The sequence below is a fragment of the Artibeus jamaicensis genome, unplaced genomic scaffold, assembly GCF_021234435.1.
Source record: "Artibeus jamaicensis isolate MK-2021 breed Jamaican fruit bat unplaced genomic scaffold, CSHL_Jam_final contig_196, whole genome shotgun sequence".
NCBI lineage: Eukaryota > Metazoa > Chordata > Mammalia > Chiroptera > Phyllostomidae > Artibeus > Artibeus jamaicensis.
The window spans coordinates 3,800,103-3,811,861 of record NW_026521401.1 but is presented as its reverse complement, the minus strand read 5'-3'; the positions used below and the strand labels follow the sequence as shown (position 1 = coordinate 3,811,861).

At 51.8% G+C, this 11,759-nt stretch overlaps 2 protein-coding genes and 1 non-coding gene across 6 annotated transcripts; 2 read left to right on the top strand and 1 right to left on the bottom strand.

Moving 5' to 3' along the window:
• Positions 1-14: 14 nt before the first annotated feature.
• Positions 15-9,555, top strand: MFRP (membrane frizzled-related protein). 3 transcript variants are annotated; one of them, XM_037147163.2, is made up of 13 exons: positions 15-3,977; positions 4,104-4,206; positions 4,323-4,436; positions 4,556-4,717; positions 4,855-5,068; positions 5,469-5,599; positions 5,732-5,857; positions 6,084-6,160; positions 6,536-6,684; positions 7,486-7,616; positions 7,761-7,892; positions 8,622-8,749; positions 8,846-9,555. In XM_037147163.2, the coding sequence occupies exons 1-13, from the start codon at positions 3,924-3,926 to the stop codon at positions 9,068-9,070; spliced, it is 1,746 nt and encodes a 581-aa protein (XP_037003058.2). In that variant the 5' UTR covers positions 15-3,923; the 3' UTR covers positions 9,071-9,555. The 3 variants fall into 3 exon arrangements, with proteins under 3 accessions (XP_037003058.2, XP_053528509.1, XP_053528517.1); XM_053672534.1 differs by having other exon boundaries at positions 5,469-5,857; XM_053672542.1 differs by lacking the exon at positions 4,104-4,206 and having other exon boundaries at positions 3,918-3,977; positions 4,323-4,717; positions 5,469-5,857.
• LOC119050818 (U6 spliceosomal RNA) lies at positions 7,137-7,239 on the bottom strand. Its single transcript, XR_005082816.2, has one exon. It is a non-coding gene; the product is annotated as a U6 spliceosomal RNA (small nuclear RNA).
• Positions 8,635-11,750, top strand: C1QTNF5 (C1q and TNF related 5). 2 transcript variants are annotated; one of them, XM_037147166.2, is made up of 3 exons: positions 8,635-8,722; positions 10,182-10,438; positions 10,834-11,750. In XM_037147166.2, the coding sequence occupies exons 2-3, from the start codon at positions 10,225-10,227 to the stop codon at positions 11,349-11,351; spliced, it is 732 nt and encodes a 243-aa protein (XP_037003061.2). In that variant the 5' UTR covers positions 8,635-8,722; positions 10,182-10,224; the 3' UTR covers positions 11,352-11,750. The 2 variants fall into 2 exon arrangements, with proteins under 2 accessions (XP_037003061.2, XP_037003062.2); XM_037147167.2 differs by lacking the exon at positions 8,635-8,722 and adding an exon at positions 9,701-9,903.
• Positions 11,751-11,759: the final 9 nt, after the last annotated feature.

Genomic DNA, 11,759 nt, shown 5'->3' with positions numbered 1-11,759 from the left:
CTCAAGTTCGAAGTTATGAGACTTACATACTTCTGGTTCCCTGGTTCCAGTTTATGAAGTTAGTATATGTATAAAAATATATGTCAGCATATATATACTTTATTTGACAAGTGCCCAAAAATACAGATTACTTTTTTTCCATAAAACTTTAGAGTTAGGAACATAAGGGTTACCTTGTCCATGTTCTCATTTTGCCAATAAGGACACAAGCACTAGAGCTTATGGGTGGTAAAGGCAGGATGGAACCCAGGTATTTTGACTTCCCATCCAGTACTCTTTCCATGAATACTCTCCCTTTTGGGTGAATAATTTACAGTATTTTTCAGGACTTTCTGCATCAAATTTTCCAACCCTGTGTCTATTAGGAACTGAACTGAACAGCAATATAACAAGGGGATCCTACCCTAATCCTATACATCCACACCTACCCAATAGCAAAATTGGCATGATCTATTGCAAACCCAGCCCTAACAGGTCTGGGTTGGGCCCCTCTGAGGGTCCCCATCTTTCATCACTCCGTGGACAGACACAAGCACCTGTATGGGAGGCAGAAAACAGCAGAAAGAGACTGGCATTTTACAGTCTGGGCAAATTACTTAATCTCTCTGAGCCTCAGTTTCCTTCTCTGTAATCTGAGCATAGCAATACCTACTCAGAGTTGAGAGTGTCTACACATAGTAGATATTCAACAAATGTCCATTTCTGCCTCTGCACCTCAGCCCCATTTCCAGGGCTGCACCATCAATACTTCATTAAGATTCTCTTCATAGACAACAGTATAGTGATTGCTAGAGGGAAAGGGGGTGGGGGAGGTAGATGGGGGTAAAAGGGAATAAATGGTGATGGGAAATGACTTTGGGGTGGTGAACACATAATACACAATACAGATTCTGTATTACAGAACTGTGCACCTGAAACCTATATAATTTTATTAACCAATGTCACCCCAATACATTAAAAAAATTTGTAAAGGATTCCCTTGGTGGATGATCCTCAGTAAATGTTTAGTTCCCCTAGCTTCTCAAAATGCTTCTGTTTCCTTTCCTCCACCCCCAACAACATACTTAACAAAGGCTTAGGAATGCAAAGTCATCATCACATTGCCCAAATCTTGCAGAAAGATTTACCTCACTTGAATCAGTGAGGTAAAGGCCCTGAATGGGCATTCCGAATGCAAGGGGTGTGCTTTGCCAATTTCTTGATATTTAGCATGACCTGCCTCTTGGAGATACTGGTGTGTTGGCTGGAATTGAGCTGCAGTCTTCCAAGATCCTAGAGACTAGGAAAGGCCCAGGAACAAGCCCTGACTTGTCCAGCTCAGTTGGTTGGGCATCATTCCAGAAAGCAAAAGGTTGCAGGTTCATTTCCCAGCCAGGGCATATGCCTGGGTTATGCATGTGAAAGGCAACTGGTGTCTCTCTCCTCTCTTTCTCCCTCCCGTCTCCTCTAAAAATAAAATCTTAAAAAAAAAAATAGACCCAGAAACTAGGGGGTGAGGGGCAAGACTGAAGAAGGGTCCTACTCTGCCAGCCTCCCTCTTGCCTCCTTTCCAGTGTCTTCCTACAGACTGTTCTAAGATCCAGTTCTGACCAAGCGAGTCCTTCCTTAAAGCAGCTTACATCCCACGCTCCTTAGCTAAGCCACAGTGTTAAGCCTCCCCTCCTTTTTAGAATCTCCTACCAACTCCCAAGTTCTGCCTATTAAAATGTTTTTCAACCCTCAAACTTTAGACTAAATGCCCACCTCTTCCAGGAGATCCCCTGCCTGCCCTCCATCAGAGGGAGGCACTGCTACTTCAGTTTACCCAGTATTTGATTTCTGATCTGATCCAGTGAACTGTCTTCATGTCTGTCCCCTACACTCTGAAGATAATTGAGAACCCCAAAGAACTTTTTGTTTGCATGGGTTATATCTATTAATATTTACCATATTAAAACTAGAACCCTTTACACACTAAGATATTTTTTCAGCAAAATAACTACATTTTCCAAATAAAAAAGAAATTAGTAAGAAGGGTAGCACTGTTTTACATTTTTTCAAATCTCATTAATGCCTGGCTTAACAGAAGACAACTGTACTCTCATCTCCTGCTGCACGCAATGTGTCCCAATAGCACACAACGTTCAGCCTCTAGAAAACTGTACTGTATACTCACAACTGAGAGTGAAAATAATGTCAGTGTTGTTATAAAAATACATTTGAGGCCCTGGCTGGTGTAGCTTAGTGGATTGAGCTCGGGCCTGTGAAGCAAAGGGTCACCGGTTCGATTCCCAGTCAGGGCACATGCCTGGGTTGCAGGCCAGGTCCCCAGTGGGGGACACGTGAGAGGCAACCACACACTGATGTTTCTCTCCCACTCTTTCTCCTCCTCTCTCTAAAAATAAATAAATAAAATATTAAAAATAATAATAAATAAAAATACATTTGACCCCTCAAATCCTCAATGCAGTCCACATCTGAGGGTCCCAAAAAGGCTTGACCCTTAGACAAAAGCAGCCTGAGGCCCTACAGGGAGGGGGTGAATGGAGTAGAACTTGGGAGTTGGGGCAATCACCCAAGTACAAGAACTGCCTTAGGATCACAGAAGCTGTCTCCTTTGTTTCTTTTCTTCCCACTGAGTTCCCCAACTTTCTTCCTCCTTTATACCTTGGCTCTAGTGTAGAGTGAGAGAAGGGCATCAGAAAAAGCACACTTTGGATTCACCTAGTCCTACATTCACCTGTTTCTGTGTCTCACGAGCTGTGTGAATTTGGGGAACCCCGTTACTTAATTCTCGAAGCCTTAGTGCCATCATTTGAAAAATAGTTGTGCTGCCTCACAGAGTGACTAAAAGAGAGAAACTGCATGTAAGACCTCTTGACCGGGTCCTAACACATAACAGACATTCTACAGATGGCAGCTGGAAATATTATGCTGTCTCCCTACCTCCGGCCTGGCCTGATTCTCATCCTGTACATGGCTAACACAAATCAGATTAACCATCCCTTGCCTTTTCCCCTGAGGACAGCTGGGCCAGGCGGAGAATTTCCAAGAGAACTTCACTGATGGAGAAAGAGGCATGATGTGATCTCGTTTGCAGAGCATAAGTACCCTATCCTGCAATAACAGACAGCACCAACTGCCAGATTCCATAGCCCCTCTGAGTAGCCTGTCCTGAACAACCCTGTCTAAGGCCTTGCACACCTTCTCCTTCACCTCCGCCTTTCTCTTGTAGCCTGAGGGGTCGCAGGAAGTAGCCAAGTTTCCCCACTCTTGGCAGCACAGACATAACAGCCTATACGTACCATATTCTTCCTATAATGGCTTATTTCCTTGTCCTGGACATACAGGTGCTTTAACAGGGGCCTTCCACAGACCCAGGCTTGGCTAATGCCCCAAGCATCCTAAGGGGGAGGGACCGTGAACAGCTGGTTTTGTCCAGGGCTGTTAGGACTCACAGGCCTTGAAGCTGCCAAACCCTTACACTCAACTTCTATGACTTCCTCATGCTTGCAAAACAGCCCCCATTGTCCCCCTTCCCTCCCAGCACTCCTCACATGCTCACTCAGTACACACTTGGTCATACCCCCACACAGAGAGCACCTAGTGTCCTCCAAGCTCTCAGACACTACCTGTGCCTTTATAGACCGCTGCCTTGCACCAGGGTATTGACCTTAGCATTCTCAGCTGAGCTGGATTAAGGGACCATTTCATGCCTTTGCAAATTCCTTCTGGCTGCTGCGCTTTCCCCCACACAAAGCCAAAGTAGCCAGGACCCTGAGCCAGTCTGCCTATTGTAGCCTGAGAGCTGGTCTAGTCTGGTAGCCCATTCTCTCAGGAGGCACAGGCTATCCCTTTGATAGGGGCTTTGGGGTCAGGGAGTGGGCCCTTGGGGGTCTTGGGCTTTTGCAAGGACTCCAGAAAGCCATGCAGAGACTTGAGCCATGAAAGACTGCTCAGATATGATCCTGTGTGTGGAGTCGGCAGAACTGAGCAAGGTAAGGATCACAAGGAACCATTCTTCCAAATGCTAGCTGCCTGCCTAGGGCTGGCAGTGCCCGGTGGACTCTCCTGCCAGGCAGTGCTGCCACCTTGCCCTCAATCCTCAAGTCTCTCCCTTTCAGACTGAATTCTGCAATCCTGCTTTTGAGCCTGAATCAGGGTCACCTTGCTCTCCACTGGCCTTTCAGGAGGATGCCCGCTGTAGCATCCGAGCTCCCTGGCATGGTAACCATCTCACAAGCATGACCTTGGGGGTAGGACTGAGAGGTCCAAGAGCTGGAGGCACTGTGAGGGATGCCAGAGGGCAGGGGGCCTCAAAATTCCACCCTGCCTGCCCTCAGGTTGGCGTCCCCGAGGTCTGCAGCCAGACTGCCATTTCTCCTGGCTGTGTGTCCTACTGTTGGCCAGCTTGCTGCTCCTGCTGCTGGGGCTGCTGGTGGCCATCATCCTGGCCCGTAAGTACGCATGACCTGCTGGGGAGAAGGGCTTTCAAATGAGAATCCATGAGCTATGCTGCCTAACTCCCAGGGATCCAGTTCCTCTGAACCTCACTCCCCCATCTTCCTGCCTCCAGAGTTACAGGCCGTATCACCATTGGGGGCCTCCTACAATCCACTGCCTGCCAGAGGCCTCACCACCACTGGCACTTCCCCTACCATGACCACTACCAGCTCTCAGGCAACTGGGACCCCTCAAAGGCAGCAGGAGGCAGGCATGAGACCCACACCCCAGTCCAGTGAGTATTAAGGGCAGACCTTCCTGAAGGGCCCAAAATGGCTGGAGGGAGGGGGACCAAGAAGAGGCACCTTGGAAAAAAAAGGGTCTCTCTTCTTTTGAGCTTTGAGCTCTGAACTCTAACCTCTATCTCTGCAGCCTGTGGAGGCCTCCTTCCTGGACCAAGTGGCTTTTTCAGCAGCCCCAACTACCCAGGCCTTTACCCACCCAATGCCCACTGTGTGTGGCACATCCAGGTGTCCACAAACCATACTATACAGCTCAAGATTGAAGCTCTCAGCATAGAGAGTATGGCCTCCTGTCTTTTTGATCGCTTGGAAATCTTCCTCGAGCCCGATGGCCCCCTCCTCAGGTGGGTCCCTCTGCCCCCAGGAGGTCCCACTCCTGTCCTGAATCATTGTCTGGAACACAGAGCCAGGGAGCTACAGTGGGAAAGACTTGACTGGGACAAATTTGAGAGTCTTGACCTCTGGGCCCAGCTCTGCTATATAACCTTGGGAAGGTCACTTTCCCTCTCTAACCACATTTTCCAGATCTGTAAAATGGAGCCCCTATTTCCTTCCCCATGAATAAATGCTGCAAGGATAGATATACAGGTGCTAGGAAGATTAGAGCTCCCTAGGAAATGAAATTACCCTTTTTGACTACATTGTCACAAGTCTGAGGAAAGAGGACTGCAGGGCCCAGGCAGGCTCCATTCTGACTGGCCCTGTGCTCTGAGCCTCTATTACCCCCTACCTGGCTTCTTGCAGAGTATGTGGGAGGGTGCCTCCTGCCACACTAAATACCAATGCCAGTCACCTCCAGGTGGCCTTCGTTTCTGACAGCAGTGTGGAAGGATTTGGTTTCTATGGCTGGTACCAGGCTGTGGCTCATGGACATGGTGAGTGTTTTCCCACCGTGTCCCAGCTACATGTCAGTGGTCTACTTTACTCCCCTCCAGTCACTCCCAGGACTGGCAAAATGGCTAGAGATTCTGGTGTTTCTGAATTCAGATGCCTACCCCCCAATCCAGGAAACTGTGCCCATGATGAGTTCCCCTGTGACCAGCTCATCTGCCTGCTATCTGACTCAGTGTGTGATGGTTTTGCCAATTGTGCTGATGGCAGTGACGAGAACAACTGCAGTGCCCAGTTCTCAGGTACGGGCCCCGCCAGCCTCAGGGTGGGTGCTGTCTTCAGGTATCCGATCCAGGTTCAGGCTGAGCTCCCCAGCTCTGGCCCAGCCCCATAACTGCCTGGTAATTCTTCTAGCCTAAAACTTGCTTCCCACAGGCATGACCAAAACTCTCCTCTACAATTAATTTTGGCCTGTTGGGCAAAGGCACAGACACTGGCGAACTCATGAATGCCTCCTCCTCTCTACAGGATGTGGGGGGAATCTGACTGGGCTCCAGGGAAATTTCTCTACTACCAGCTACCTGCAGGAGTACCCTCACCAAAAGGTAAGCCAACACTCCATGGGGAGGGCAATGTAGCACCCATGGGCGCACCTGAGCACCCAGTTAGTGTGGCTATAAACAGCCTGATAGATACTGCCTAGTACTTGGGAAGGTCAGAAATCAAGCAGGCAGGAAGAGAGCATTACTAAGTACCTAATACATACCCAGTTGTTCCCATGCTCAGTAAACCTATCTCTAAGATGAGACAAGTTAAAAGTCCCTCCCTATCTGACGAAGTACTTATGATGAGAGCTAGGTGGGCAGTGCCCACCCACACCCTGCCTAGCCTGCAGCAGGAAGGCCTTCTGGCACTCAGCCTAGATGCCCAGATTGGGACCGAAGGAACCTGTGAAGTATGTCATCTGTGCCCTCCCTCAGCTTTGCACTTGGCATATCTCAGTTCCTGCTGGACATGGCATAGAACTACAGTTCCACAACTTCAGCCTGGAAGCTCAAGAAGAGTGCAAGTTTGACTATGTGGAGGTGTATGAGACCAACAACTCAGGGGCCCTCAGCCTCCTGGGCAGGTACCCATAGTGCCAAGGGAGGAGCCCAAGATCAAGTCCATCCTCCACAGCCTGCCAATCACAGCTTTCTACAAATTAGCCAAGTTACTCCTTAGCCTCATTTTCTTTGTTTACTCCAAGCCAAAGTCTTTTCACTGTCACCCTAAAAAAGCCTTTGTTCCTTACATCGCCCTCCTCCAGGAGGCCCTTTCCCAGTCCTAACCCTCTCCCATTTCTCCCACCTGCAGGTCCAATTCCACTTCCCTAAGGAACACTCGCTGATTTTTTCTATCTTTTTAAAAAATTATATTTTATTGATTTTGCTATTTCCGTTGTCCCAATTTTCCTGTTTGCCTCTTTCTACCCAGCAGCCCCCACGACCTCAGGCAATCCACCCCCACCATTGTTCATGTCCATGAGTCATGTGTATAAGTTGTTTGGCTACTCCATTTCCTATACTTTACTGTATATCAAAAAATATGGAATGCTTCACGAATTTGCGTGTCATCCTTGCACAGGGGCCATGCTAATCTTCTCTGTATCGTTCCGATGTATGTATGTGCCGCCGAAGTGAGCACTGATTTTTCCCATCTTAAAGGGGTTCAAGTTCAATGAATCCCTGAAATTCATTTAGTATTCTACTTTGTCTACTGAATACATGTATCTTCCTCACCAGACCCTAAGTTCCATGTCACAGATATGCCTGCCATCCACTCTGGCATCATCCAAAGCACCCAGCTCTGGGTGAGGCCTGTGGGCAGCCTCAGTGTACCCCAGCCAGCCAGGACCACAATGCCCAGTACTGCTTTCTGCTTTGGGCAGGTTCTGTGGAGCACAGCTACCCCCTCGCCTCGTCTCCTCACATCACCAGCTGGCTGTACTCTTTAGGACAGGTCATGGCATCAGCAGCATGGGCTTCTCAGCCATCTACCGGGCCCTCAATGCCACAGAGAGTAGGTGCCCTTCCGCAAGCAGCTGTGCACAGTAGAGGTGCCTCCAGGAGAATGGGGAAGGGCTCTGGATCCTGGTCAGAACACTGTGAAGGCAGCGGGGACAGACATATCTGCGGGCACTGCCATTACTCCTGTGCTTTATAGACCCCTGTGGACCCCAAGAATCCTCCTGCCAGGATGGAGGATGCAAGAGTTTACAGTGGATGTGTGACACATGGAGAGACTGCACAGACAGCAGTGATGACAAGTGCAGCAGCCCCTTGTTCCCATTCCCAGGTGAGAAGCCTGCATCGGGGCCCCATGGACAAGCACTGGCAGGCCTGAACAAGCTGGGTACCTGTTCATAACACTCTTCATAATGCCCATCCCTATCCTTCCTGATGGAGGGATTCACTATTCTGACTCTTCACAGAGTCCTGGGTCACCCCCAAGTTAAATGGGAATCTCAAGAACCAGTCCAGTCTAGTCACAGAAAGAGAGAAAGCCCTTCTCCACAGCCCACCTCAAAGAAGGTGAAATCAGGGAAGTTCCTTCTAGATGCTGAATGGTCTCTGCTAATGCTGGTGTCCCATGCTCCCTGAGATCAAAGAGGTGCCTGCATGGTGCCCAGGGCTGGCCACTAATGCTTGGAGCAGGCTCTAGCAGGGCTCTCCTGCCTGTGGCCTGCAGGCCACACCCAGCCCAAGATGGCTGTGAATGCAGCCCAACAAAATTGTAAATTTACTTAAAACATTATGACACTTTTTGTGTGTGATCACATGTCACAATGTATTTAATGTGTGGCCCATGGCAACTCTTCTTTTTCCAGCATGGCCCAGAGATGCCAAAAGGTTGGACACCCCTACTAGAGGATAACAGAATCCTCAAAATATGTAAAGCATCTCTCCATTTTATCTCCTTTGATTCTTACAACCCTCTTCTGACCCAATAGAGTGATTAGGTGACTTGCTCCTGATTACACAGCCAGGAGGTCCCCACAGTGACCCTCCCCCCTTACTCCTGCAGAGATGGCCTGTGAGCCCATTCGAGTGGAGATGTGCATCGGACTAAGCTACAACACCACAGCCTTCCCTAACATCTGGGTGGGCATGGCCACACAGGAGGAGGTGATGGAGGTTCTCAGAGGTTACAAGGTGCTCTGGGAAGAGATAAGAAGGGACCTTCCCCCACCCTCAGGAAGGGGAGGGAGCCTGTGGTGCAGGTGCTTGAGGGCTGATCTCTTTCCACAGAGCCTGACAAATCTATCCTGCTACCAGAATTTCCGGAGGCTCCTCTGTGGGCTGCTGGTGCCCCACTGCACCCCACTAGGCAGTATTCTTCCTCCCTGCCGCTCTGTCTGCCAGGAGGCAGAGCACCAGTGCCAGTCTGGTCTGGCACTACTGGGTATCCTCTGGCCTTTCGACTGCAACAGGCTGCCTGAGGCAGCTGGCCTGGGGTCTTGTGCCCAGCCCTGATCCTGAAGTGGACTCCTCCTCTGCCTGCCCATTCTCCTTTGCCTATCAGGGTGGGCAGGCAGGGCAACAAAGGAAGGGGGACCAGCATGGAACTTTGCCCATCCTCTCTGGGGCCTCCCAAGAAGGGGAGAAATCCTCAGCCGGGCTAATGAGACCCTCCCACTCTCCCAGCTCCTTCCTCAGACCCAGTTGCCACTGGAAACAGGCCTGGCTCCAGGCTGTGCCATTGACAACCTAGACTGTTTCCCATCCAAACCCCTGTTTCCTATCAACTGCCTTCTCTCCCTCTGCAACTGCTTTTCAAGGTTTCCTTTTCATTTATTCAGTGAATCTCTAGTAATGTGGCAGGCCTTGTCCTAAGTCCTGGGTACTCAGCTACCTGCCTCTAGAATTCTCCTCCCTCAGTTCTCAGCTTATATTTCTCCTGGACTTGAGTCTTGTCCTTAGTCTCTGTCACTCACTCTCTCCTCTCGGCTCCTTGGAGCAATAGGTACCCTGAGTGTCTGTCTAGCGGTTCTGACTCTGTGTCCGGCTTCAAGTCTCTCTCCTCCTCCTTTCTCCCCCCAAATTTTGGCCAGACGCCTGGCACACCACGAGTTATTTCCTTGCTATTTCCCGGCGGGAGCTCTTGGTTTCCTTTTGGAGTCTGGGAGGAGCAGCACAGAGCAGGCAGAGAGCGAACTAAGCAGGACCAGGGGGACCGTGCGGGCTCCTGGCGCCTGGCTAGAGAGAAGTGCAGAGGCGGGAGCAGAGGTCAGCTGGAGGGTCCGAAGAAGAAAGCATCTGGAGGGAAGCCATAGAGAGAGGGAGCCGCGCCGGGAGCCGGGAAGGGGGTGAGCCTGGTGGAAGGGAATGAGGATTGGGGAGGGGACTGTGAGAAAGACTAGGCTCGGGCCAGGGTTGGGGTAGAGGGAGGAGCCCGGCCTCTCCCTTCCTTCTCAGCCGTGCTCTCAAGGTTCTCGGGTCTATGGGCAACCCATTTCTTTGCGTTCCTGCAGCTGCTCAGCTACAGGGATATGGCAGGGGAGGGGGGGCGGGGAATTAACCTGGGGCGGAGGGCAAGGTAGGCCCCAATGTTCTGGGCCCGACTCCTGTCCTGCCCAACCCACAGACTACCAGAGGACCCCGGAGTTCGGGTTCCCAGTGCCAGCGCCATGAGGCCGCTCCTCGCCCTGCTGCTCCTGGACCTGGCGGCTGGCTCACCCCCGCTGGACGACAACAAGATTCCCAGCCTGTGCCCAGGGCACCCTGGCCTTCCAGGCACGCCGGGCCACCACGGCAGTCAGGGCCTTCCTGGCCGTGATGGTCGAGATGGCCGAGACGGCTCGCCCGGGGCTCCGGGAGAGAAAGGCGAGGGCGGGAGGCCGGGTAAGAGCACCACAGCTACATCGGAGCTGGCAGGGCCCCTGCTCCAGCTCTGCAGGGCTCAGAATTCCCGCCAGGGGGCGCCACTCCGATCCCGCCCATTTACGCTCTGCCCTGGGAGGAAATAGGAAAGAGCGACTCAACCCGCGCGATCAGGACCCCTGGGACTCTCTTGGACCGGCGGGTCAGATATGCCCCAGCCCCACAGGACATCGGGTGGAGGGGGTGAGGGAGGAGAGGGAGGCTAGTGTGCTGGGCAGGACAAGAGGGGAGGTTTGGACTGGGGAGATTAGAGAGAACAGGGAGGCTCCTCAGAGACGCCCTCTGTGCACACCACTTCGGGTGGACCGGCCCCTGCACTCACCCGAACTTCTCCCCTTACCCCCCTCCCCCCACAGGATTACCGGGGCCCCGTGGGGAGCCTGGTCCGCGAGGAGAGGCGGGCCCTATGGGGCCAACCGGGCCTGCGGGGGAGTGCTCGGTGCCTCCGCGCTCCGCCTTCAGTGCCAAGCGCTCTGAGAGCCGGATGCCTCCGCCGTTAGACACGCCCCTACCCTTCGACCGGGTGCTGGTGAACGAGCAGGGTCATTACGATGCCACCACTGGCAAGTTCACCTGCCAGGTACCAGGGGTCTACTACTTCGCGGTCCACGCCACCGTCTACCGGACTAGCCTGCAATTTGATCTGGTCAAAAATGGCGAGTCTATCGCCTCTTTCTTCCAGTTTTTTGGGGGATGGCCCAAGCCAGCCTCTCTCTCCGGGGGCGCTATGGTGAGGCTCGAGCCCGAGGACCAGGTGTGGGTGCAGGTGGGTGTTGGTGATTACATTGGCATCTATGCCAGCATCAAGACTGACAGCACCTTTTCTGGATTTCTGGTGTATTCTGACTGGCACAACTCCCCTGTCTTTGCTTGATTGCCCACTGGAAATTGAGCCTACACTTTCTCACTGCAGGGGGACAGGGCAGGGGGTGGGGTGGGTGGGGCGCCATCCTGTTAGCCACATCGTGGGTGAAGGTTGGCCCCCTGGAATATTGTGAATGACTAGGAGGGCTAATGGTGGCCTGTCCAGACCTGCTGCTGTCAGGGAATGGGGACAGAGGCTATCTGAAATCAGGGCTTGCAGCACAGGAGACCGGCTGGATTTCTGCCCAAGACCAGAGGAGTGTACTGTGCTGGCAGGTGTAGGTACTCTGGCTCAGGACCCCAAGGAGAGGTGCTCTTTTCCTGGTTGTCTGCTTCGCTGAATCCTCCCTTTTCCCTTTTCTCCTGGGCCGTTTTCTTAGACACCATTCAATAAATCTTAATTTTTAAAAAAAAACAC